Source organism: Haliotis rufescens, unplaced genomic scaffold (genome assembly GCF_023055435.1).
Source record: "Haliotis rufescens isolate VD_foot unplaced genomic scaffold, xgHalRufe1.0.p SCAF_1, whole genome shotgun sequence".
NCBI classification, from domain to species: Eukaryota; Metazoa; Mollusca; class Gastropoda; order Lepetellida; family Haliotidae; genus Haliotis; species Haliotis rufescens.
In genome coordinates, this window is record NW_025963779.1 from 74,512,352 (window position 1) to 74,537,605 (window position 25,254).

General features: G+C 42.4%; 2 protein-coding genes across 3 annotated transcripts; one reads left to right on the forward strand and one right to left on the reverse strand.

The window, feature by feature from the left end:
• The first annotated feature begins 596 nt into the window (after nt 1-596).
• Nucleotides 597-22,566, forward strand: LOC124146790 (protein FAM167A-like). Of its 2 annotated transcripts, none has more exons than XM_046517238.2 (4): nt 597-868; nt 17,593-17,808; nt 18,077-18,381; nt 21,656-22,566. In XM_046517238.2, exons 2-4 carry the CDS (start codon nt 17,763-17,765, stop codon nt 21,911-21,913), a joined length of 609 nt encoding a protein of 202 aa, XP_046373194.1. In that variant the 5' UTR covers nt 597-868; nt 17,593-17,762; the 3' UTR covers nt 21,914-22,566. The 2 variants fall into 2 exon arrangements, with proteins under 2 accessions (XP_046373194.1, XP_046373195.1); XM_046517239.2 differs by lacking the exon at nt 597-868 and adding an exon at nt 14,252-14,436.
• LOC125372105 lies at nt 5,475-6,275 on the reverse strand. Its single transcript, XM_048381120.1, has one exon. The coding sequence runs from the start codon at nt 6,273-6,275 to the stop codon at nt 5,475-5,477; it is 801 nt and encodes a 266-aa protein (XP_048237077.1).
• Nucleotides 22,567-25,254: the final 2,688 nt, after the last annotated feature.

Here is a 25,254-nt window from a genome sequence, read left to right on the forward strand (position 1 = left end):
ACCCACGTTCACTGTTCAGGGCACGTACTGGAGAGATCCTGTTCCTGTGCCGTGTACAAGTGGAACAACTGTGCGTTTAAGTGTAGGTAGTTTCAGACGTGCATTACTTCAAGTGCCTGTGTGTGTGGTGATTCCGGGTTAGAACCGGTCTTCAGCAACCCATGCTTGTCTTAACAGACGACTAACGGGATCGAGCGGTCAGCGCTGACGTGGTTGATGGATGTTATCGTATCCAAATTGATGCTCATGATGTCCATTGTGGATTGTCTGGTCCAGACTCAGTTATTTACAGACCGCCGCCATATAGCTGGAATATTGCTGAGTGCGGCTTTAAACAACACTCAAACAAGCAAACAAACCTGTCATAACTAATTCCCCATCCAAACGTTCACAAGGCCGCTCGTCAAATACACTCACACCATAGGAGTCTTGTCTGCTTAGCCGACCCGTCTTCCTTTTGAGTTATGGTAGATTAAAGCATGTCACACACATTTCAACGTTGTAAACCATGTCGATATTTTTGACGCCATAAATCATATCAGCTCCCCCTGCCTTTGTAGCAGGGTAGTGTACATAGCCTTAGTGTAGTTACACGGCTCACGTGAGTGACAGCTTGTGGATTTCAAGTGGGGGTGCTGGAGGGGCCTGCGAACGCCCGCTTCATTATGTCACTAGCCCACCACGGAGCGTGATGTTTGTGTTGCTCTACTGTTAGCTGTGGGAATGGAGAGGTGTTCATTTCACAGCTGACATTGATGATAGCTGTTTATTTCAATTCTCTGCTCATATATATTTCACTTGTCTTCAGAGGACCAGGGAGACTGCGGGTGTTAGAACACGGAGCAGAGATAATACCTGAGGCAGCAAGGTAGGTAAAAGGAGTTAAACAATGTTTTTGACTCTCGGGTAATAATAATATTAATTATACATCATTGACACTGTTTCTTTCATGTAACGAGTGACGTTACCTTGACGTAGAAATGTCCCCGTTCTATGTAGAAGGGCAAATGCAGGAGTACACGTATTTATCCGAGACAGGTGTCAATAACGCTGAGGTGGATGGTTATGTAGGTGTAAGTTTCAGTTATGCAAATTAATTTCTTCAGGTATTTCTGTCACAACAAACGTTTCCCTGTTTCAATAAAAACAGGATTTCCCTCTGGTATTAATTTCTCTTTATATGTAATCATTAATTTCTCTGTATATCCAGTAAATTACTGCGCAGTTTATCTAAGCATTAATATCAAATAACTCCAGGTGTATTGCTCCGATATAGATATGACTCAGCCCGGCGTATATGTCTCTTCCATACACAGAAGTATCGCGGGAATTTCGCCCCAATATAAGTAATTTACTATCCCATGCAGACTTTGCTCAACAAGGCACCAGATTTCTTCAGTAATGGAGGTGTACCATCCAGATACAGAGTAATGCAGGTGTACCCTCCAGATACAGGTATCGCTGAGTAATGCAGTCGTATACTCCACATGGACGTCTGTCTCCCGTGAAGATCCGCGGTAGAAGAGGTCTTCAGCAACCCATGCCTGTCGTAAAGGGTGACTATGCTTGTCGTAAGTGGCGACTAACGGGATCGGGTGGTCAGGCTTGCTGACTTGATTGATGCATGTCATCGATCCCAATTGGGTGGATCGATGCTCATGATATCAATGACTGAATTGTCTGGTTCAGATTCGATTACTTAAAGACCGTCATATAGCTGGAATATTGCAGAGTGCGGCGTTAATCAACAAACAAACAAACAAACAAAACAGTAATGCAGGTGTAGTTCACCGATACAGGTATCTCTCAGTAACGCAGATGGATGCTCCACATACAAGTATCTCTTAGTAATGCAGATGCATCTCTCCGATATGGGTATCTCCGAGTAATACACGTATCTCTCAGTTTAGTCGATGTTACTTCTAATACAATCAACACTCAATACAGCAGATGTCTCCCTCTGGTTCATACACTTGTAAGAAGCGACTAACGGGATCGGGTGGTCAGGGATGATGCATGTCATTGTATCCCAATTGCGTGGATCGATGCTCATGATGTCAGTCACTGGATTGTCTGGTCCAGACTCGAATATTTACAGACCGCCGGCATGTAGCTGGAATAATGCTAAGAGCGGGTTAAACAACAAACAAACAAACATACACTTGTATGTGTCAAAGTAAGGACTATGTATCCCTCCGATAGGGACATATCGCGATAACCACAGATGTATCAAGGCAATTTCAACCCCTGAATGATCAACGTTGCAGTCGTGTCTGATATCCAAATGACTTGTCATGATCTATAAGTAGCCTTTATTTACATTCCAAACTTCAGAGTGACGACCTATAGTGCCACGTGATAAGCTCCGTCCTCCATGGCAAAGTCGTTTATCAACCACCCGTTGACAGTGTGTAGAATCTCATTTTCGGTTTAGACTCATAGACCAAACACTTTCAGTGCCACGTTAACCTGGTCTGACAAATTAACCAAGCTGCTCGCCTGGGAGCCGGGGCCATCTGTGGCTTGCGAAGGATGCGTTCCCTAGCGGCTGCAGCGGCGGTTGTATACACGTGAAGACTGTCTGCAGTACATCGGGAGGTATTAGACCACCGCCTGCAATCTCTGTTGTATATCAACAAAGCTGATTATAAAATATGTTAGAACACGTTTGGCTTATTGAAGCATACATGTGTTGAAAAAATAGATCTATCGTACCCGAAATATTCCTTAATTAACTCCGTTATGATTTGTGAACAAGATATTTCGGAATCTGCGGGGCGGTCGGGTAGCCTAGTGGTTAAAACGTTCGCTCGTCACGCCGAAGGCACGGGTTCGATTCCCGACATGGGTGCAATGTGTGAAGCCCATTTCTTGTGTACCCCGCCGTGATATTGCTGGAATATTGCTAAAAGCGGCGTAAAACCATACTCACTCACTCACTCATCTCATCTCATCAGATCTCGCTGAAGAAAAACAACTTAAGATTGTTGTATGTTAAATGGTTGCTGATAAGCAAACATGTATATTGTGTTTCTGCTCACAGGTAAACGAACATATTGTGCCATTGATGCCCAGACAAAACAATGGTGCCCTTGTTCCCACCGTGACGGCAACAAACATTTCGTGTCATTGGTCTCCAGTTAAATATATTTTGTTCTTGCTTTCATGTAAACAAACATGTGGTGTCTTTCGTCCCTGGTTAAATATATACTCACACGCAAAAGAAACGCATGTGGTTTTAAGCAAATAGGTGACAAACATGGAACCATAAACTGATACGAGTTTTAGCATGTAGTGTAGCCTGATGTTGTTATCAATATGTTTGGTTGCATTTTGGAAGCCCCGAGTAAAAACGCAACATAAAAAACGAATCGCCCAAACACACCATTTGAATGAATATGTGGGTATCATGCACCAATTTCTCGCGAAATCGAAAATGCACGAATTGTCACTAACTGTAGTGTCTATAAAACTGTGGCCGATACTTGGACCTACCACTCCTTGGTCAACAATGCCACGCCTAACTCAAATTCAGAGAAACCAGGCTATCGGACGTTTGGAAGCTGGAGAGTCTGTCCAAGATGTTGCCCGTCATTTCAACGTTAACATAACCACACTTAACCGTCTCCTGCATCGATACAATGCTACACAGACGACAGATGACCTTCCTCGGAGCGGTCGTCCTAGGGTCACCAACACCTCGACAAGATCAGCAGATTACCCGTCAACACCAGCGACATCCGTTCCTAACTGCAAGTGATAGTGCTCGACAGACCACAGGAACACATAATCGACACATTAGCCGGGACACTGTGATCCGACGTCTCCGTTCCAACAACCTCAGATGTCGCCGACCAGCACGTCGTCCTGTTCTCCATCCACGGCATCGAAAAGCACGACTTCAGTGGGCACAGGGTCATCACAATTGGCGTCATCGTGAGATGAGGCGTGTCATCTTCTCTGATGAAAGTCGCTTTTGTGTCTCCCATGCAGACGGGAGAGTCAGAATTTGGCGGCGTCGAGGTGATCGTTTTGCTGACAGAAACGTTGTGGAAAGGGATCCATGGGGTGGACCTAGCGTCATGATATTGGCAGGGGTTGGACTTAATGCGAGACTTGGACTCATGTGCTTTCTGAATGTTGGTCAAGGTCAAGGACACGGCGTCACTGCTCAGCGGTATATCGACCAAGTGATCAGACCCCACGTTGTTCCATTTTTTGCACGACATCAACAACACATTTTCCAGCAGGACAACGCTCGTCCCCATGTTGCCAGAGCTACCATGGCCTTTCTGCAACAACACAACATCCGTGTTCTGCCGTGACCAACCCTCGGCCCTGATCTGAACCCCATCGAACACTTGTGGGATGAGGTTCAAAGGCGTCTGCACAATGTGCGCCCAGTCCCTACAACTGCCGATGAACTACGCACAGCTGCTCTGGATGTGTGCAGGAGGATTCCTAGGGCCTTCACAAATCGTCTGATCCACTCAATGTACAGGAGATGTGTCGCAGTGATCAATGCTAATGGTGGTCACACCAGGTATTGACTGACATTTTTGGTATTGACCCGAAACTGTGTAAGCCCTTAACATTTGATAATTTTTTTTATGTCATCTGCCTTTTAATCCATGAAACTGTCTTCAGTCAAATTTTTGTCAATCTTGCCCTATTAGTATTTCTTGTCTTTAATGTTGAAAATAAATAACCTGCATACTGCATACTTGACTTGCGTTTCTTTTGCGTGTGAGTATACAAACTGTGTCTCATCTTTACGTGTTCTTGCAAGCATGTCTTCGTTACGTGTTCTTGCTCTCTTGTCTTCGTTACGGGTCCTTTTAAGCATATCCTCGTTACGGGTCCTTTCAAGCATGTCATCGTTACGGGTCCTTTGCTAGCATTCCTAGTTACGTGTTCTTGCTGTCATATCCTAGTTACGTGTCCTTCCTATCACGTCCTCGTTACGTGTTCTTGCTATCATATCCTCGTTACGTGTTCTTGCTAGCATATCCTCATCACGTGTCCTTGCTAGCATATCCTCGTCACGTGTTTTTGCTGTCATATCCTCGTCACGTGTCCTTGCTAGCATATCCTCGTCACGTGTTCTTGCTGTCATATCCTCGTCACGTGTCCTTGCTAGCATATCCTCGTTACGTGTCCATGCTATCATATCCTCGTTACGTGTCCTTGCTATCATATCCTCGTTACGTGTCCTTACTAGCATATCCTCGTAACGTGTTCTTGCTAGCATATCCTCGTTATGTGTCCAAGCTATCATATCCTTGTAACGTGTCCTTCCTAGCATATCCTCGCTATGTGTCCTTGCTAGCATATCCTCGTTACGTGTTCTTTCTAGCATATCCTCATCACCTGTTCTTGTTAGCAAAACCTCGTGACGTGCCCTTGCTATCATATCCTCGTTACGTGTCCTTACTAGCATATCCTCGTAACGTGTTCTTGCTAGCATATTCTCGTTACGTGTCCATGCTAGCATATCCTTGTAACGTGTCCTTCCTAGCATCCTCGTCATGGGTCCTTGCTAGCATATCCTCGTTACGTGTTCTTGCTAGCATATCCTCGTCACCGGTTCTTGTTAGCATATCCTCGTGACGTGTTCTTGCTAGTACATCCTTGTTACGTGTCCTTGCTATCATATCCTCGTTACGTGTTCTTGCTAGCATATCCTCATCACGTGTCCTTGCTAGCATATCCTCGTCACGTGTTTTTGCTGTCATATCCTCGTCACGTGTCCTTGCTAGCATATCCTCGTCACGTGTTCTTGCTGTCATATCCTCGTCACGTGTCCTTGCTAGCATATCCTCGTTACGTGTCCATGCTATCATATCCTCGTTACGTTTCCTTGCTATCATATCCTCGTTACGTGTCCTTACTATCATATCCTCGTAACGTGTTCTTGCTAGCATATCCTCGTTACGTGTCCAAGCTATCATATCCTTGTAACGTGTCCTTCCTAGCATATCCTCGCTATGTGTCCTTGCTAGCATATCCTCGTTACGTGTTCTTTCTAGCATATCCTCGTCACGTGTTCTTGCTAGCATATCCTCGTTACGTGTTCTTACTAGCATATCCTCGTCACCTGTTCTTGCTAGCATATGCTTATTACGTGTTCTTGCTAGCATATCCTCGTTACGTGTCCTTGCTAGCATATCCTCGTTACGTGTTCTTGCTAGCATATCCTCGTTACGTGTCCTTGCTAGCATATCCTCGTTACGTGTCCTTGCTAGCAAATCCTCGTCACGTGTCCTTGCTAGCATATCCTCGATAGGTGTCTAGGTGTCGGCCTAACCTCGTTAAGGGTCCTTGCCAGCATGTCCTCTTACTGCCACTTCCTGTAGACGACGTCACTGACCCCTGCCTGCATGTACATGACAACTGCATTACGCCAACACCGTCTACGAGGAGAGTGCATTTCACCCTCGAGACGTCCTTAGAATGTCATCAATATGCAGTATGTTTGAATTATTTACTTACACTCGAGTGTGCAGACATTGCTATCAGAGTGGGTTCTGTGTCAGATACGACTGGGCGAGCGACATACAGAAATGTAAACTGAAACACTGACCTGCAATGTGCAATACTGTCCAGACCAGATGATCGCAAAGATGCCTACCCAGACCTGAATATCTCAGTACTGTATACCTACGCAGAATATTTCAGTCTTGTAGGCCCAGGGAACTATATCAAATATATCCGGGTCAGTATATATCAGTTCTTTTTTCCAAGGGCAGTAAATATCAATGTCTGCAGTTCCAGGGTAAAATATCTTAATCAAGACTTAATGTTGTATGCCCATAGGCAAGAATATTTTACTTATGCTGTATTACCAGGCAAGTATATCCTAGTCCTGTATACCAAGACAAGTATATCCTAGTGCTGTATACCCAGACAAGTATATCCTAGTGCTGTATTTCAAGGCAAGTATATCCTTGTGATATATTCCCAGACAAGTATATCCTAGTGCTGTATACCCAGACAGGTATATCCTCGTTCTGTATACCCAGACAAGTATATCCTAGTGCTATATACCCAAACAAGTATATCCTAGTGCTGTAAATGAGTTAATATCCTGATGAATATTATTCAGACCATATCACGCCAGCGCGTTGTTTTATTTATTAAAGTACCCTTGATGATGTAAACTACATGTAGGTAAATGTAATTTCTTTAAGAAAGCTCCCGCGTTTGCAGTTTGATCTTCCATTTGTTCGTTTCACTGATATGTGCTACTGTTGAACGCCGATACATCGTTACATTTGACCAAGATACTTTGATCCCTCCTCCACACTGTAGAACGCGATCGCTGTTAGTGTTGCAGTGGATAAAGTACAATTGTTACACAAAGCCATTCTTGTTTAGGTCTGACGTGTCCCACTCTCACAGGTCTCCCTCTGGCTACGTCAAGGTCAAGGCTCGGGGAATGATGACACATATCACCTATTGTAGGCATGTTTGCGCAAACACCAGATTAACACCGTTAGTGGAAGATTGTGCATGTGGCAGTATTTTGATACCAGCCCCTACCATACTGTGACCCTACTGAACAAGGAATGCTCAACTGACGTTATCAGCCGACGTGTAACTCAAATCAACCCTCATCCCTGCAGTATGGGATCCTAGAAGGGACATTGTCGCGTTGTCGTCCTTTCAAAAACGAGTAAACAGTGTAACAAATCACCAAAATGCTCCTAAAATAAGTAAAAAAAGGTGTTAAAAGGTGCGACAACGCGACAATGTCCCATCTAGGATTCCATACTACAGGACGTCCTTGTGTTTCTTTCTTAAGTATTCACAATCAAAGTACGTGTTCAATGTAGCTATATAGTCGAGTGAAATTAGAGATCGTTCAAGTGATTTTATTTATGGGTCAAATATATTACAGTGAGATTTCAAATTAAGTACACAGTAAAATGTGTTTATGCATTGAACACATGCTAGACATGCTTATCTCTAAACGTGTTTAGGATAGTGTTTAAATCCTGAATGGAAGAAAGCTGTTGCATCTTTTCTTATCTAAACACATGTAACGAGCTCAGATCTCACTACACCCGCATCACCCCTAATCTGAAGACGTAAATATGTTTACAACAGATCTACTTCGCATCGATTAGTATATCAAATAAAGTTTTATCTAACGCCACTTGGGGCAGTATTACAGTAGAAAACAGATCTCACTACACCCACATCACCCCTAATCTGAACACGTAAATATGTTTACAACAGATCTACTTCGCATCGATTAGTATATCAAATAAAGTTTTATCTAACGCCACTTGGGGCAGTATTACAGTAGAAAACAGATCTCACTACACCCACATCACCCCTAATCTGAACACGTAAATATGTTTACAACAGATCTACTTCGCATCGATTAGTATATCAAATAAAGTTTTATCTAACGCCACTTGGGGCAGTATTACAGTAGAAAACAATGCATTACAGGAATGAAATCATGCACAAGTGCACATTGTGTGATGGCATTGTCAAGTCTGAAGCTTTTATGCTGTGTTAAATTTGTTCAGTTCAACACTGGGTTCTTTGTCTAGTGTTTGCTTCGATATACACAGCAGCATGCAAGAGTCATGGATTGTGTGGAGGTATTTCAGCGAACTGACATTGTTTGAACTTGGTGTTGATGATGTCCTATTGTACTATTCCTATTGACTTAGTTTCCAAACGTTTTCAAATTGTGAACATAGTTTAATTAAATTTTAAGCCTGCTTAAATCCTAAATAAACTGAACGGCAAAAGAAACGTTGCACCAGATTGAAGTGACTGTAATTAATAAACTAAAAATAACAAAAGTTTGAGGTAAAGTATATTTAATACACCAACAATTCCACTTAGTACTTAACGACTCAAACTTGACCTTTTTTGTGGTCAAATAGTGTACACCCGACAAACAAAATTAGTGGGAGTTGAAAGTTCAGTTGTCAAGATTTTGACTGCAATTCATTCAAACACGGAAAGTGGTCACAGACACAAAATTTGGCACTTTAATACCGTATGTGGCCTCCCCGTGACTCCGAACATGTAAAACGTCAAACGTCTGATGAGGTCACGTGACAAGCGGTTCCATTCATCTTGTAGAGATTGTATCAACACTTGCTGTTGGTAGGAGGGTGTGGTCGGCCTCTAACTCGCCTGTCCAAGACGTCCCAGAGGTGTTCTATGGGTGATAAGTCAGGAGAACATGCCGGCCACGGTAAGACGTTGACGTTGTTGATGGCAAGGAAGTCCACTACGATACGAGCTGTGTGGGGTCTGGCCTTGTCGTGTTGGTACAGAACACCTCGGGGTTGTTGCTGGACCTATAGCAGCACTACTGGACGGCGGATATCATCTCTATAGCGTTGCGCATTATGGTTTCAATTGATGACGACGAGCGGCGTTGTCTGGTCACCACAAATTCCACCCCACACCATAACGCCAACTCCACCGTTAGGAACGACTTCTTGAACGCAGCAAGCAGCTGTCCGTTCACCTCTGCGACTGTAAACACGCAGTCTGCCATCAAAACTAAACAGACAGAACCTGCTTTCGTCCGTAAAGACCACGCGTTGCAAATCCCGAGGCTGCCACCGTCGCACTGAATTAACCTATCGTATTCGTCTGCGTCGATGTTCAGGGGTCCACATCTGTTCTCTGGACGGTCGGTAGGCCCTGACACCTGCTGTCCGAAGTCATCTGGTTACTGTGTGTGTGCTCACCCGCCGACCCAAAGCATTCACTACCGATAACGTCACTATGAGGAAGCGGTTGCGGAGGTGCAACGTTCACAGATACCGGTCTTCCTGTGGTGTAGTGACCCGTGGTCTCCCTGTCCTGGGTTTGTCCGATATCCTTCCGGTATTTTTTACATGTTTTTGACATTGCAACTGTGCAGTGTTTATACCCCTGTGGCACATGCATTTCTACCAGATTGACATTACGTGATTTTACATTTTTCACATTTTGCTCAAAAATACGTGTGCATTGCCGGTAGAAATTACAGGTACAACAACTATGCGTTTGGGCTATGTGTTTGTGCTTATTGGGTTTGAACCAGTACAACTACTTTAAAATCACATCATTTTCAAATGTGCAAAGTTTCTTTGGAAGGTCAGTTTATGTGTAGGTTTTAAACATAATTCTATATGTTTATGTCACGTCAGACCTTTTACTTAACGGATAATGAACGGGTTTAGGTTTGTGTTTGTGGTCTGAACACATTTAGTTAACGTGAACTGACGTTGTTGAAAGGAACGCGCATTTTTGCGATGACTTCATGCCCTGCAATTCTTACATGGTATAAAACCAATCCACGCGCTCATTATTCTTACTATGGGGACAGAACCTAAATTTTCCCAGTCACAGCATGTCAAAGGTCTAAACGTGTTTTGTTCAACACCACTGACCTGTCTATAATGTTCTAAATCTTCCCTTAATAGTACCATGTATTTAATCACCTGGATGTCAATACCCCATCAGTTAATCCAGCTGATGTACCATGGTGTTGACGGTAATGAGATGGACCCCGATTGATTTTGGGGATAAACTCTGAGAAAGAGACGATTAAAAGGACATGCTGATTCATATTTGATAGGATTGTCAGTTGATCGGGGCATTGTCTCCCTTTATTAAACATTCGTTATTTGTTCAGGGTTACACCATGCAAGGTCCCAGTTAAGATTTCAAAAAAATGTTATGGCAGACATGTGGAGGACATTTGTAAATTTGAAGCATTAGTGACAATTTTGACTTGGACAATATGCTCCTGTGTGTTTTCAGGTGAACAATTGACTTGCCTTTGCATGTGTTTTTGACGGGTGCCATCGATAAGGCAGAATACGTTCCCCTTTTCTCATTTGGTAGTGATTCATTAACACATGATCTACATGTAGTCGGAAGCGTACAACGAACAATAGCTCTATGCAGAGATTTCTTACATTTATGGAAAATGTTTTTGTCGCTTTTGTTATATTATTCATTAGGTGATTCTAGAACGAATATTGTTCAAATGCAGGTCGTATTAAACACATCCTTGTTTATGTCAAGGGCTCTAATAAGGCTTGGCGATTTACGCTAAATATAGTTCTGACAATGGGCATATCAAACTGTGTTCGAATGGTTCCGACCCAGTCGTATAATGTTAGAAGTTTCTAAACATTACACACATGCACACGCACACGCACACGCACACGCACATACGTACACACGTACACACAAATCAGAATACGCCATTGTAGGGCTACTAGCGTCAGGACATCCAGATCAACATTTGATTTCAGCAGCTGTTAGCAATGCGTTTCTCGTCAGGCTGGTATATATAATCTCATAGGCTGGGACATTAAAAGTTTCAAATGTATATGTTTTACATAAATAGAGAGAAATAACTATGAAAATAAATCTAAGAGCATCCTTTCAGACTCAAGGAAGTCCTTAAAGCTTGAGCGTGTATGGATGAGACTGACTCTAAATAGTTTCAAGTATGTTCGCCGTAAAATGATCGGCCCTTTTCCTCCGTTGTTGTTGACGATCTTAAAGCGATAACTGTTCTTGTTTTTATTCAGAAAATGTTGGGCTAATGCACTCAAACTCGACGCTGCTATGCGCCAGCAGAGTTTTATTAAAGACATACAGACGAATTGAAAGTTTAAGATCAAAATGAATGAGCCTCATTCTTGTACAGGCAGTATTCGATACAATGTGTCTTCAGGGTGAGTGTGTGTATGCTGTCAGCCAGATTCAAAGTATAACACGGCTTCCGCAACAACTCGAATCTGGACCAGGACAACCAGCGCATGCTCATGAACAACGATCCACGTCATCGGGACACGATGGTACGCAATGTAACAAATCAGTGAATCACTCGGATCATATTAGTCGCCTCTTAAGCCAGCAATAGAGAGCTGAAGACCTGTTTCAACCCCGGTCCCCGAAGGGTTTGTGGACATTACATTATAAGGGGCATTTCTTCCCAAGTGTAAATAAGTTGCTCGATTGATGATAGCGTCCAGGAATATGACGTTATGCAGCTATTGTAGTAAGGCAGAAACTGTCGTCATGGTTTGATCCAGGAATATGACGTTATGCAGCTATTGTAGTAAGGCAGAAACTGTCGCCATGGCGTGATCCAGGAATATGACGTTATGCAGCTATTGTAGTAAGGCAGAAACCGTCGTCATGGTTTGATCCAGGAATATGACGTTATGCAGCTATTGTAGTAAGGCAGAAACTGTCGTCATGGCGTGATCCAGGAATATGACGTTATGCAGCTATTGTAGTAAGGCAGAAACTGTCGTCATGGTGTGATCCAGGAATATGACGTTATGCAGCTATTGTAGTAAGGCAGAAACTGTTGTCATGGTGTGATCCAGGAATATGACGTTATGCAGCTATTGTAGTAAGGCAGAAACTGTCGCCATGCCGTGATCCAGGAATATGACGTTATGCAGCTATTGTAATAAGGTCGACACTGTCGTCATGATTGTGATCCAGGAATATGACGTTATGCAACTAGTGTAGTAAGGCAGAAACTGTCGCCATGGCTTGATCCAGGAATATGACGTTATGCAGCTATTGTAGTAGGGCAGAAACTGTCGTCAAGGTGTGATCCAGGAATTTGACGTTATGCAGCTATTGTAGTAAGGCAGAAACTGTCGCCATGGCGTGATCCAGGAATATGACGTTATGCAGCTACTGTAGTAAGGCAGAAACTGTCGTCATGGTGTGATTCAGGAATGTGACGTTATGCAGCTATTGTAATACGGTCGAAACTGTCGCCATGGCGTGATCCAGGAATATGACGTTATGCAGCTATTGTAGTAGGGCAGAAACTGTCGTCAAGGTGTGATCCAGGAATTTGACGTTATGCAGCTATTGTAGTAAGGCAGAAACTGTCGCCATGGCGTGATCCAGGAATATGACGTTATGCAGCTACTGTAGTAAGGCAGAAACTGTCGTCATGGTGTGATCCAGGAATATGATGTTATGCAGCTATTGTAGTAAGGCAGAAACTGTCGCCATGCCGTGATCCAGGAATATGACGTTATGCAGCTATTGTAATAAGGTCGAAACTGTCGTCATGATTGTGATCCAGGAATATGACGTTATGCAACTAGTGTAGTAAGGCAGAAACTGTCGCCATGGCGTGATCCAGGAATATGACGTTATGCAGCTATTGTAGTAGGGCAGAAACTGTCGTCAAGGTGTGATCCAGGAATTTGACGTTATGCAGCTATTGTAGTAAGGCAGAAACTGTCGTCATGGTGTGATCCAGGAATATGACGTTATGCAGCTATTGTAGTAAGGCAGAAACTGTCGCCATGCCGTGATCCAGGAATATGACGTTATGCAGCTATTGTAATAAGGCAGAAACTGTCGTCATGGTGTGATTCAGGAATGTGACGTTATGCAGCTATTGTAATACGGTCGAAACTGTCGCCATAGTGTGATCCAGGAATATGAAGTTATGCAGCTATTGTAGTAAGGCAGAAACTGTCGCCATGGCGTGATCCAGGAATATGACGTTATGCAGCTACTGTAGTAAGGCAGAAACTGTCGTCATGGTGTGATCCAGGAATATGATGTTATGCAGCTATTGTAATAAGGTCGAAACTGTCGTCATGATTGTGATCTAGGAATATGACGTTATGCAGCTATTGTAGTAAGGCAGAAACTGTCGTCATGGTTTGATCCAGGATTATGACGTTATGCAGCTACTGTAGTAAGGTCGAAACTGTCGTCATGATTGTGATCCAGGAATATGACGTTATGCAGCTATTGTAGTAAGGCAGGAACTGTCGTCATGGTGTGATCCAGGAATATGACGTTACGCAGCTGCTGTAGTAAGGTCGAAACTGTCGTCATGATTGTAATCCAGGAATATGACGTCACGCAGCTGCTGTAGTAAGGTCGAAACTGTCGTCATGATTGTGATCCAGGAATATGACGTTATGCAGCTATTGTAGTAAGGCAGAAACTGTCGTCATGATTGTGATCCAGGAATATGACGTTATGCAGCTATTGTAGTAAGGCACACATGATCCACACACAACTATATGGCCTAATACATGCATAAGCATAGACTGGTAGTATGGACCAGAAATATGACGTTATAATGCCATAAGAAGGACACTGTAGTTGTTTGGTGTTGGATACGATCCACGAAGAATTGAAATGACATGATTCAGGCCTAGACATAACTAAATGTAATGATATAAACAAGGAATGATATGACGTTATCAGTCCAATGTCCGACACACCTGTGGGAACGACAGTCCATCGTCTATCGTACATCCTGATCCGTCCAGCTTGTGAAACTATTTCAGCGGGCTGTAGGTTACGCCAGAAGTGAAGCGACTGAAGGAGACACGGGTATAGAACGGAAGTGGACATTATCCTCAGCTACAGAGTGGCTGGCCGAGAGTGTTCACGGTAGGGCAAGGGGGTCGTGGAGTAAGGCTTCACATTATTATAGTCCCTGTGACAGCTACTGCTGCACCTGTGTCAAACACGTACACTGAATCACAGCATATCTTATTTATAGTATAGCCTACGTCATATGTACACGTCGTTCTTAAACTTTACGGACTATAAAATTTTAACGCCTACCTGAAATAACCTGTCAGATGCCTGTGAATAGAACGACATCTGTAATTTTGGTTTATTACGTTTGCGATAACCTTTCATATTGACTTTCAGTGCTATCAATCATGTCTCGAGTTCCAGTACTGACAGACATGCAGATATGACACGTTCCCTTGTTGTACAAAAAAGAACACACTCTACAGGTAGTATGCAGGTTGGTAGGTGGGCAGTAGATAGATTAGCAGGTACATGTAAATAGGGGGTAGGCAGGTGATTGACAGGTGGACATGTACATAGAAGTGGGGATACAGGTAGGTAGGTAGTTGGACAGATACATGCAGGTAGGTAGGTAGGTACTTAGACAGGTGGGTAGGAGGGACAGGTGGTAGATGCCGCGATAGGTAGGTACATGTAAGTAGGTAGATTGATAGGCAGGTACATGTCAATAGAGGAAAAGCAGTTGATTGACAGGTGGATATGTACATAGAAGTAGGGGTACAGGTAGGTAGGTAGTTGGACAGATATGCAGGTAGGTACTAAGATAGATGGGTAGGAGGGAGGGGTGTAGGTAGGTAGGTAGGTAGGTAGGTAGGTAGGTAGGTAGGTAGGTAGGTAGGTAGGTAGGTAGGTAGGTAGGTAGGTAGGTGGACGGGCACTCTGTGAAATATTATGGGTTCAAGTACAAAAACTTCCATTTTCATAATTCTTAATCATACGCACATAAATGTGACCCTTATAATATAGTAGCTAAGAAGGCAGAATTCAAAACCCGTGAAATGACAATACATAGAGATGTACGGATGGGTAGGTAGACATATATTAAAAGTTAGGTAGACTTGGGTGTACATGTATGTTGTTTAACACATGTGATTCCCATCATCGTATCAAGCAATACGGCAGGGGTATGTTGATAGGACTTCATCACGTCATCAATCCTGACCATCCGATCCATTTAGTCGCCTCTTACAACAAACATCGGTTACTGGGCACCTGTTGTAACCCGGAATCCCCACGGGGGTGTTGGGGGTAGATAGATATGTAGTTGTTGTGGTTGTGTCCTGGCTCGTATACCTTTTTCTTCTTCTTTATTCCATGATTTAGTATCACATATACAAGTCACGGTTGTATAATTAAACTTTACATGCCTATACCTGGCTAGAGGTTACAAGGGCTTTGTCTGTCCTGTTAGTAAAAACTAGTTTTCATATAATAGGAAGAGGAAATAAGAATAGTAGAAATCAAGGAACAGTAAAGGAGTAAGAATAAGATAGTGGTAGATGTGGAATGTTTAAATTGATCACACCTATTATCTAATTACTAAGCGATAGTTTTGTCGCCAAACAATATATCCTAAAACTGATTTTCACCATTTCTATACGTTTCCATTTTATGTGTTTGTATATGATGTTCAGCAGATGTTCAAAACGTTCTGTACATTTACATCTATATATGTTTTGTTGTGTGTTTGAATATAGGGGATTTAATAGCATCCTATGTTCAGGGCTATCAAGAAGAAAAGACCTATAATCTAAACCGACCAGTACGTTTGTGTTGGATTGTTCCATGTCACAAATTGCTGTATGAATTCCTGTACTTTGTTGCAAGTGAAGAAAATGTGTTCTAGCGTTCCAGGTCCATTGTCACAAACAGAACATGAACTGTCATCACATCTGCCTAGTTTGTGTAGTAATGAATCAGTAGTAATAATTCTGTGAATAAGTTTATATTGAACGTTATGCGTTTCATTGTCAATTGTTGGTTCTTGAGTTAATTCAAAGCATCTAGATACGTGTTCTCCTGTTACGGAGGTTTCTAATTTGATTTTTTTCCCATTTTGAACGTAAGTAGTTTATATTTGAATTGATCTGTTTCTGAATCAGTTTATATTATACAAGGTTAGAGACGTCTGTGTCGGGAAGACGACCCCATATGTTAAACATATGTTCATTGTTGTTCTGAGTGCGTCTTTCCATTTTCCCGGATGTGCTTTTTAAGTTCGAATTGTGACAGGAAATTCCCTTTCAGGTCAAATTTTCATTTTAACTCTTAAACTGTTTTAAGATTCCCGTTTGGTTTAAGAATCTGCTTCATTGTCTGAATACATCGTTTATGCCATCTAACAAAATAGTTCATATCTTACAATGGCACGTTGTTTAAGGAAGAAAGTTTTACAAATTGATTACTAGTATTGTTCGCAATGTTATCTTCCTTAATTAAGCAACCGTTTGAGATCACATCTTTCCCAAACTTTGTTATCTACATTTCTAGTGATTGTATGAAGGTTTCGTGTTTAGAAGTGATACAGATGTATGTCGCCACGGGAGAAATAAAACAGACATGGCTCGTGCATGTCACATACATGTTGAATTAAACAACCACCTTACCCATTGGATTTTCATGTATTTACAAAAGGCAACTATGTCAGTCATTTGAGTCCTCCTTCGCTGTAATCATTCGATAACATATGACGTTAAATTGTGTCACGCCCACCGGGCCGAATAAATTTAAAAATAGAGAGTTGAGCCGTTTAAAGTAGTTATTATTTGGGCCAGGGGAGTGCAGTTAATAGATGTGTGAAAAGGGGTATGATTTGGGTTTTAGTGTTCTTCCTCTGACTGACTGACTGACTGACTGATATAGGAGATTTAACGTGCGCTTTCCGACTGTAGCTTATTTCGCACACGGGTTCTTCCTCTCGTTTTATTCGCCTTTTATAACAAACATCGGGTACTAGACACCAGTTCTAACCCGGAATCCCCACAACGATTTCAGGTAGGTAGGCTGATATATAGATATCCATTATGTAGGTAGGCAGGTAGGTATATTAAAGAAATAAACGCCGCGTGGGAGTTGTTTATCGTACAATAAAACACTGTAGGGAGAATAAACCATGAGACAGACTATTGGGTAGGGAGATGAAGATTGGCAGGTATACAGATTAGTAGATAGGCAGATAAGGATATGCTGGTAGCCATAGCAACATCTCTTATTCTTCTGCAACAGTGACTGACCCCAACAGCAGCCTACAGGACAATTCTCGGACCTTGACACTGTAGACCTCAGACTCAGAGGACACCCTTTACAAGTCACTAAAGCGGACCGGCTTTTGCAGAAGGCGTATATGACGTTTGGTGCCGGAATGGCCGTCGGGAGGGTAGGCGAGTGAGGCATACATGGCGGTCATGGGCAGTCGTAAGAAGAGCACAGTTGTACCACCGTGTGAGTAGCTCGATGTGTGTGTGTGTGTGTGTGTGTGTGTGTGTGTCTGTGTGCGTGCGTGCGTGCGTGCGTGCGTGCGTGCGTGCGTGCGTGCGTGCGTGCCAGCGTGTGTGTGTGTGTGTGTGTGTGTTGAATGACGTGCATGTGAAAGAAACCATGTACGATGCAACACAAATCTACATTTTCAATGGCTGCGCCACTAACGGAAATAACAAAAATTTAATTCACTTGTTGAGCAACCTCGTATTAGGTATGATATATTTCATAGGTTACAGTCAGCTGGGTGTCATCGACGAGGACTCTGATGACGTCACGCTGAGACGCAGACATTTCCAGTATGACGTCATCCCGGAAAGCCAAGAACCCTCGGATCTGGTTCAGGTGGTGGAGACCGCCAACAGGCTGAATTTGAGGACCCAGCGGGCGAGTATAACTGCCTGGAAGGCTCAGTTTGTTGGCACACCGCGCCTCCCGGACTTGAACCAAGGTGCAGAGGGTCAGGAAGATGCCAAGTTGACGACAGAGAGGAAGAGAAAGATCAACCAGGCTCTGGACTGGATCCGGACTGAACTGGTACAAACACCATATTAGTAGTCGCTGACTTACTGGGGTCCGTGGTATCTGTAATTCCATCGATCCTTGCGTTCAATCCTATCTCGAAACATGTCTCAATATTGTAATGACATCTCAATATTGTTGAACAATATTGACAGCTTCAGATTCATTTTATCGTAGATTGTTTTGCACTTTCAAGGTTAAAGCTGATTCTCAAGGTTAAATGAGAAAACTGAAACACAATTAAATCTGGTCGAGAATGGTCGAAGGGCATGTCATGGTATGCCAATTGCGTAGATCGATGCTCAAAATCCCAATCACTGGATTGTCGGGTCTAGACTCGATTATTTACAGACCGCCGTCATATAACTGGAATATTGCTGAGTGCGCCTTTAAACAAATATATACGACCGCGGTATCGGAAATGAATTCTCCAAATAGTTTGTTTACGCACATTCCAGCTTAACTATAAACACGGGGTGATGGAGCTCTACTTGACGAAATGCTGGAAGACTTGGATTCCAAGTGTACAATATCAGCGTTAACCGCCGTAAGGTTCGTTATCGATAGAATAAGGACGCGCAGGATGCATTAACGTCATGAGGTAAAGATGTTGGCAAATTTTAATCCCGGTCTAAATACTCATAATACATAGGCCTATAGCATACAACAGAAATCAGTTTCAAGTGGTTGCTGTGCAATGCAACTCTTTCAACAGTATCGCATACTGGATACACATGGAAAAGTGGCGAAGTGTACACGTTTCATCAGTAGACACTGAAGTTTTAAACTGAAACCGTTACAGGCATGACAAATTCTATACAAGTGTTGCAAACAATGTCATCTCACACCCTTTACCTCAGTAAGTGAGTGAGTGAGTGAGTGAGTGAGTATGGTTTTCCGCCGCTTTTAGCAATATTCCAGCAATATTACGGTGGGGGACACCAGAATTGGGCTTCACACATTGTACCCATGTCGGGAATCGAACCCGGGTCTTCTGCGTGACGAGCGAACGTTTTAACCACTAGGCTACCCGACCCTCCCTCCTTTACCTCAGATCCGTACACAAGAATATCACAACCAAATCTAAGGTTTTCCAGTAAAAGCGATACAAAAGCGACCCTTGCCATAAGGAATCTCTGTTAAAAACTATACTGTGAGCATGTGTGTTTTTAATCACCATTTAATCATAATGGCACTATCGATGGCACCCGTCACAACACATGCAATAGCAGGTCAAAATAGGGAATTTCATCGGACATCACTTTTGTCACTGATGAGTCAGATTTGGTTATGTCCTCGTATATTTACCATCAAACATTTTAAACATTTTACTGAGGCCTTGAATGTTGTATGACCGTCGTATGTTGTAATTTTCGTAAGAAGAGCATGCTCGACTGTAACTCACCGATGTCGTTTCTTCTATTTCTAGTTCACGTGAGTAAATGAGGGAATTGGTTATTTGACCCAGAACTGAACGATATTCATGAAGCTGAATTTAAACTTCTTCGCCAAATTCACATGTTGTTATTTGCAAATCCGAGCAAAAATTCCGATTCATATGCATAAGAAACATATAAACAAAGAGGCAATCACAATTGGTGTCCATTGAGATACCTACTTCTCTCCAAATTAGGAAGCACAGCATTTCACGTTTCATTTTCTAAGTAAGCTTTCCTTTTTTAAAAAGTGTCCTGAATCCTTTCCTCAAATTTGCCGTGTAGTTATGAGCACATGATTATTTCTTAACGCCGCACCAGCAGTTTTGCAGCTATTCGCGGCTGTCGTGTAGGATAATGGTGTACATAGTCGACATCGTCAACTTTTTTCAAATTATATAGTACTCAAAGATGAACGTTCTTGGTTTGTGATGCAGCTCTATTACTGTGTTAATTCCGGTTCACTTTATACCATGATGCCACTCCGATCAATGCACGTGCTGTGAGTACTTCAAAAGGTTCCCCCAGGTTAATTCACTTTTCATTTCTTGAAAATCGTGTTCCATTATTTAAAGCTATAACTTCAGTCTTGTTGGTATGAACTGTTAGATTCCATAATGAATTATAACATTGCAATGATTTATTAATGTTTGTAAGCCACTTATCGTGATGTCTTGGCAATATCATCTGCAAACCGACGAAGAAATACAGTTTGGGATTCTGGATGGAGTTTTGTTAATCTTTGAAATTCTATTGTATTTGAACGCACAACGAATTCGTTAATAAAGAAGGAGAAAAGAAATGGACTTAAAATACTTCCTTGACGCGCACCAATATTACATACACGTTTCTCAGAAAGAAAGCCATTGTTGTGTAAACACGTTGAACTTTTTGATAAATATTTCTTAAAATTTCCCAATCTTGCTACACATGTTATGTTATTTACATGCAATAGTAAACATGTTATTGTTCTGTCAACAGGATAAACATAGCGATAATATACATAACCATGTTGATGTACCTATCTGTCTCTGAGTTCAATGTCAGAATATTATAAAGTGTTGAGTATCCGTGTCAAAACCTGTTTGATTCTCGGATGTTACTTGTACAATAGTATGCCCAAATATTAACCTCATGTTTGTTATACATGTGAATATTTTTTTTCCAAAGATGGATAAAAGCATTATACCAGTCCACGATGATAACTATTTGGATCATTGTCTGGCATTTCCTCGTTGTCTTTTGATATGCACTGTTTGTGTGAGCAACGTGAGACCATGTTCGTACTGTATAGGCAGCAGGTGTGTCTCAAAGGTCTAAGGCTCCACAACTGTCTGTGCGGAGTTGTATCCCTTGGTTTGAAACCCAGATTGGTTCCGATTGTGACTCTTGACCAGTCCCCATCACACCAATTCTCGTAGATTTCATGAAAGCGGTAAATGTTTATGACAAAGGTCATTTTGGTGTTTCCTCTATAGTAAGCTGGTACGCCGTCAGACTCCGTCACTACTACTACAACAACAACAACTACTACTACTACCAGTGCAATTCTTAGGCGAGCTGTTTTCCATGTACTGTGTGGTTGCTCAAAGCACTCATGGTCAATTTGATCAGTGTGCACTCAACAGTTATTCTCAGATCCCAAGCTGCCTGTTTGGCGCTAGAAGGTGAATTGTCATCTCATCCTTCCGGGTACCCATTCACTGCTGGGTGAACAGGGGCACATTTGAACAAAGTCACTTGCCCAAGGAGACACCCACGTGTTACATTAATAGTCAATAATATTGTTCAAAGCGGCAGTTAACTCACAGTGCCCTCGATATATACTGCTTCACTTCTTTCTCTCTGTTTAGCTCGAACTGAGACGACAGGACCAATCCCTTGCCAGACAGCTGCTGGGAATCCGCCGTGATATATCCCACCTACGTCTGTCCAGAAGCTGTGAGGAGCACGAAGATATGTTAGAGGATGCTCAGATTGGAATGGAGGAGTTTCACGAACTGTCACGAGTTTTAGACATACCATACGAGGGACCCTCCTCCCCAGTCCCCCTGAAACAGTTGGGCGTGACAAAAATGAACATCAGTATCCGTCGTTTCTCTACCTGCTGATGAGGCGAGACCGTGACATCCCATTGTAGAGGATGTCATCCTGGCAGCTTCACTGTTTTTAAGGTTAAATTTGTACACCATCCGTTCCTTGTGTCTATGTCATGTTCAGATCCACTTCTCAACAACGTCAACAACGTGGTGAAACCCATTTGTTTAGACAGCGGCAAGAAATAGGCCAATTATTGTGTGATGGCTGTGATAATACACGCACATTACCGTGGTCTCAAGTAGGGTGGTGCCTGGATATCTAGAGTGGAATCCATCTGGGTTCGTATCTTGACTAACACAAAAGGCGTTTAACATCAACGGTTATCCAACACATGCAATGGCATATGATCACATTGATATATCAGACAAGAATTGCCGTCTAACAGTATGTGTGTGTGTTCAACATGATCATGTGACTATCGGTCCTCTCAATGTTCACTGAAAGCATGTGACCTTCTGTAATAGGTTTTGTTCACTGAAAGCATGTAACTACCACCAGTGGTTTGTATTCAGGACGATCATGTGACTGCAATGGGAAGTGTTCAGCATGATCATATGACCAGCAGTTGTTATAGCCTTGTGTTCAATAAAAGCATGTGATATCAGTAATAGGTTTGCCTAAGAGAAAGGCTATTAAAAGGCAATTGGAGAAAATGTTCCTTTCAGAGAAGAGTTGATGGTCATTATCGCTTAGTTTCAGATAAAATTGATGGTCATCATCGCTTAGTTTCAGACAAAGTGGATGGTCATCATCGCTTAGTTTCACATAAAATTGATGGTCATCATCGCTTAGTTTCAGATAAAATTGATGGTCATCATCGCTTAGTTTCAGACAAAGTGGATGGTCATCATCGCTTAGTCTCAGACAAAGTGGATGGTCATCATCGCTTAGTTTCAGACAAAGTGGAAGGTCATCATCGCTTAGTTTCAGACAAAGTGGATGGTCATCATCGCTTAGTTTCAGGCAAAGTTGATTGTCATCATCGCTTAGTCTCAGACAAAGTGGATGGTCATTATCGCTTAGTCTCAGACAAAGTGGATGGTCATCATCGCTTAGTCTCAGACAAAGTGGATGGTCATTATCGCTTAGTCTCAGACAAAGTGGATGGTCATCATCGCTTAGTTTCAGACAAAGTGGATGGTCATCATCGATAAATGTCAGACAAAGTGGATGGTCATCATCGCTTAGTTTCAGACAAAATGGATGGTCATCATCGAAACGTTTCAGACAAAGTTGATGGGCATTGTCGATACGTTTCAGGCAAAGTTGATGGTCACCAGCAATGTATAAGATAGTGAAACTAATGACAGAAAATCTGCACATTAAGGGTTCAGAGACATATCCGGAATTTCTTCGTTTGTGTTTCTGTTTCATGTATTTTGATCAATCGCAGTTAATTGTTCTAACTGGGTACATACAGTTTAATGCATTACACTTAAAACCTAATACTTCCCACCTATTGATGATGCTTACTCTAATTCAAATACATTTTATTTCATTGCTACTGGGCCATCGGTTATTGGCTTAGCTGACTCTAACTGAATGTTTTATATTCGGGAGGAATAATTCATCTGGTAGCCAAAGACATAATTTGACAAATTTCCTTCCACTGATTTACCCACCTGAGCTGGAAATAAAAGAGACCAGTGAAACCTCCTCATCTGTTTCATATTAAAATCTGTGTACGAATATTGTGAGAGACAAAGATCTATCCACAAGTCTGTATGGCAAGAAGGATGACTTCAATATACCAGTAGTCAACTTCCTTTTATGTCCAAAAATATTCCAGCAGCCCCAGCCTTTGGTGTCTATCGCGTATGCTCTTTCAACTAGGATTTCAACGAGCGTCATGCGAGACACGAGATTTCTCATGATTTTGGAAAAGGTTAATCGCTTTTATTTTTTGGCATTATAGAGCAACATCCCACACCATCGGTTTAAGATGAGCCGAAACATCCACTCTAAACCACTGAGCCTAAACACACAATCTAAGTAAAAAACAATAATTCTTGACATCATTTGTTGTCTGTTCGGTGATGGCTAGATCACTAATTGTTCTCAACTGACAGCCAAAAGAAACTTTACCACTTTAAAAATGAATTTGCAAAAAGTTAAGAACACAAGTTTAAACTAAATCAATGCAAAACACAACAATGCCCTGTGCAGACACTGACACATATCCACAGCACGTTTTGTTGTGTAGAATATGCGAAAAGGTTAAAAACACGTGCCGTTTGGACAGCTTAAACTACACGTGCCATAATGGTATATACATTATACGGACGGCATGTCAGTCACTCACACTGATAAAAGAAAACCCACAGAAATACCACGACTGACAACCTGAGTGGGATACAGATGGGAGCCACCCATGCCCACATTGACAGAACTTTTGGTTGTTCCCGTGTTGCTGTAACTAACCTGATGCAACGTAACAGACAGACCGGGAAGACATGAAACAGGCCAAGAACAGACAGACCCAGGGTAACTACGCCCAATATAGACCGGTACTTGTTTACTTTGCATCTCCGGAATCTATATCCTGACAGTGATGTCATCAATAACGAATGCCTTAGGGGATATGGTTAGTCAACAGACAATGGCCAGGCCCCTCGGGGCTCAAGGAATTTGGTCTTACAGACCCTACAGAGAACAGTTATTGACTGCGCAACATCGACTGACAGAGGGTCGTCTTCGCTGATGAAAGTTGGTTCTGTCTTAGTCTGTCTCACAGTCCCCGAACCATATTAGTTTCCTGTCCGCACAGCCCTTTCGTAAATGCAAAAACTCTGAATGAAGTCCAGATTTTCTTCAGGTTCTGAATCTCCCTTCTCCCATTTAAATGCAGTTATTTGTTCAATCAAAATGATATATTTTCAGAGATAAAAGTTAGTCTAGTTCTGTCTGTTCAGAGCTGATAGAAGACAGCTCACCGCCGAGAGATCGAACGGCACCATGTTCGGGAGCTCGTGTCGTATGGTGGAGGAGGTGTTATTGTGGGGGGAGGAATTTGTAGGCAGGAGAGACCATCACTGGTCATCGTTAACGGAAATATGACCGCTCACAACTAAGGTTAGTAAAAGGTGAACAAGTGAACGAGGCAGCAGTAAAATATCCGTGCACAGCTGTGTAGAGTAACAGTCGCTCCCTGTCCTTCCCGTGGGGGTTATTTCACGCGATAAACTGAACTTCGAGGCGAACGTGCAGTGTGAGGTTTCAAATATAAAAGTGAAATGAAACGGTAAACGAGCTCTAATCACTTATGTTTTTCTTTATTCCACCATGACGAAATGTTTTTTTTCAATATGATCTCCTTTGACTTCAATACATCTTGTCCATCAAAGCTCAAGCT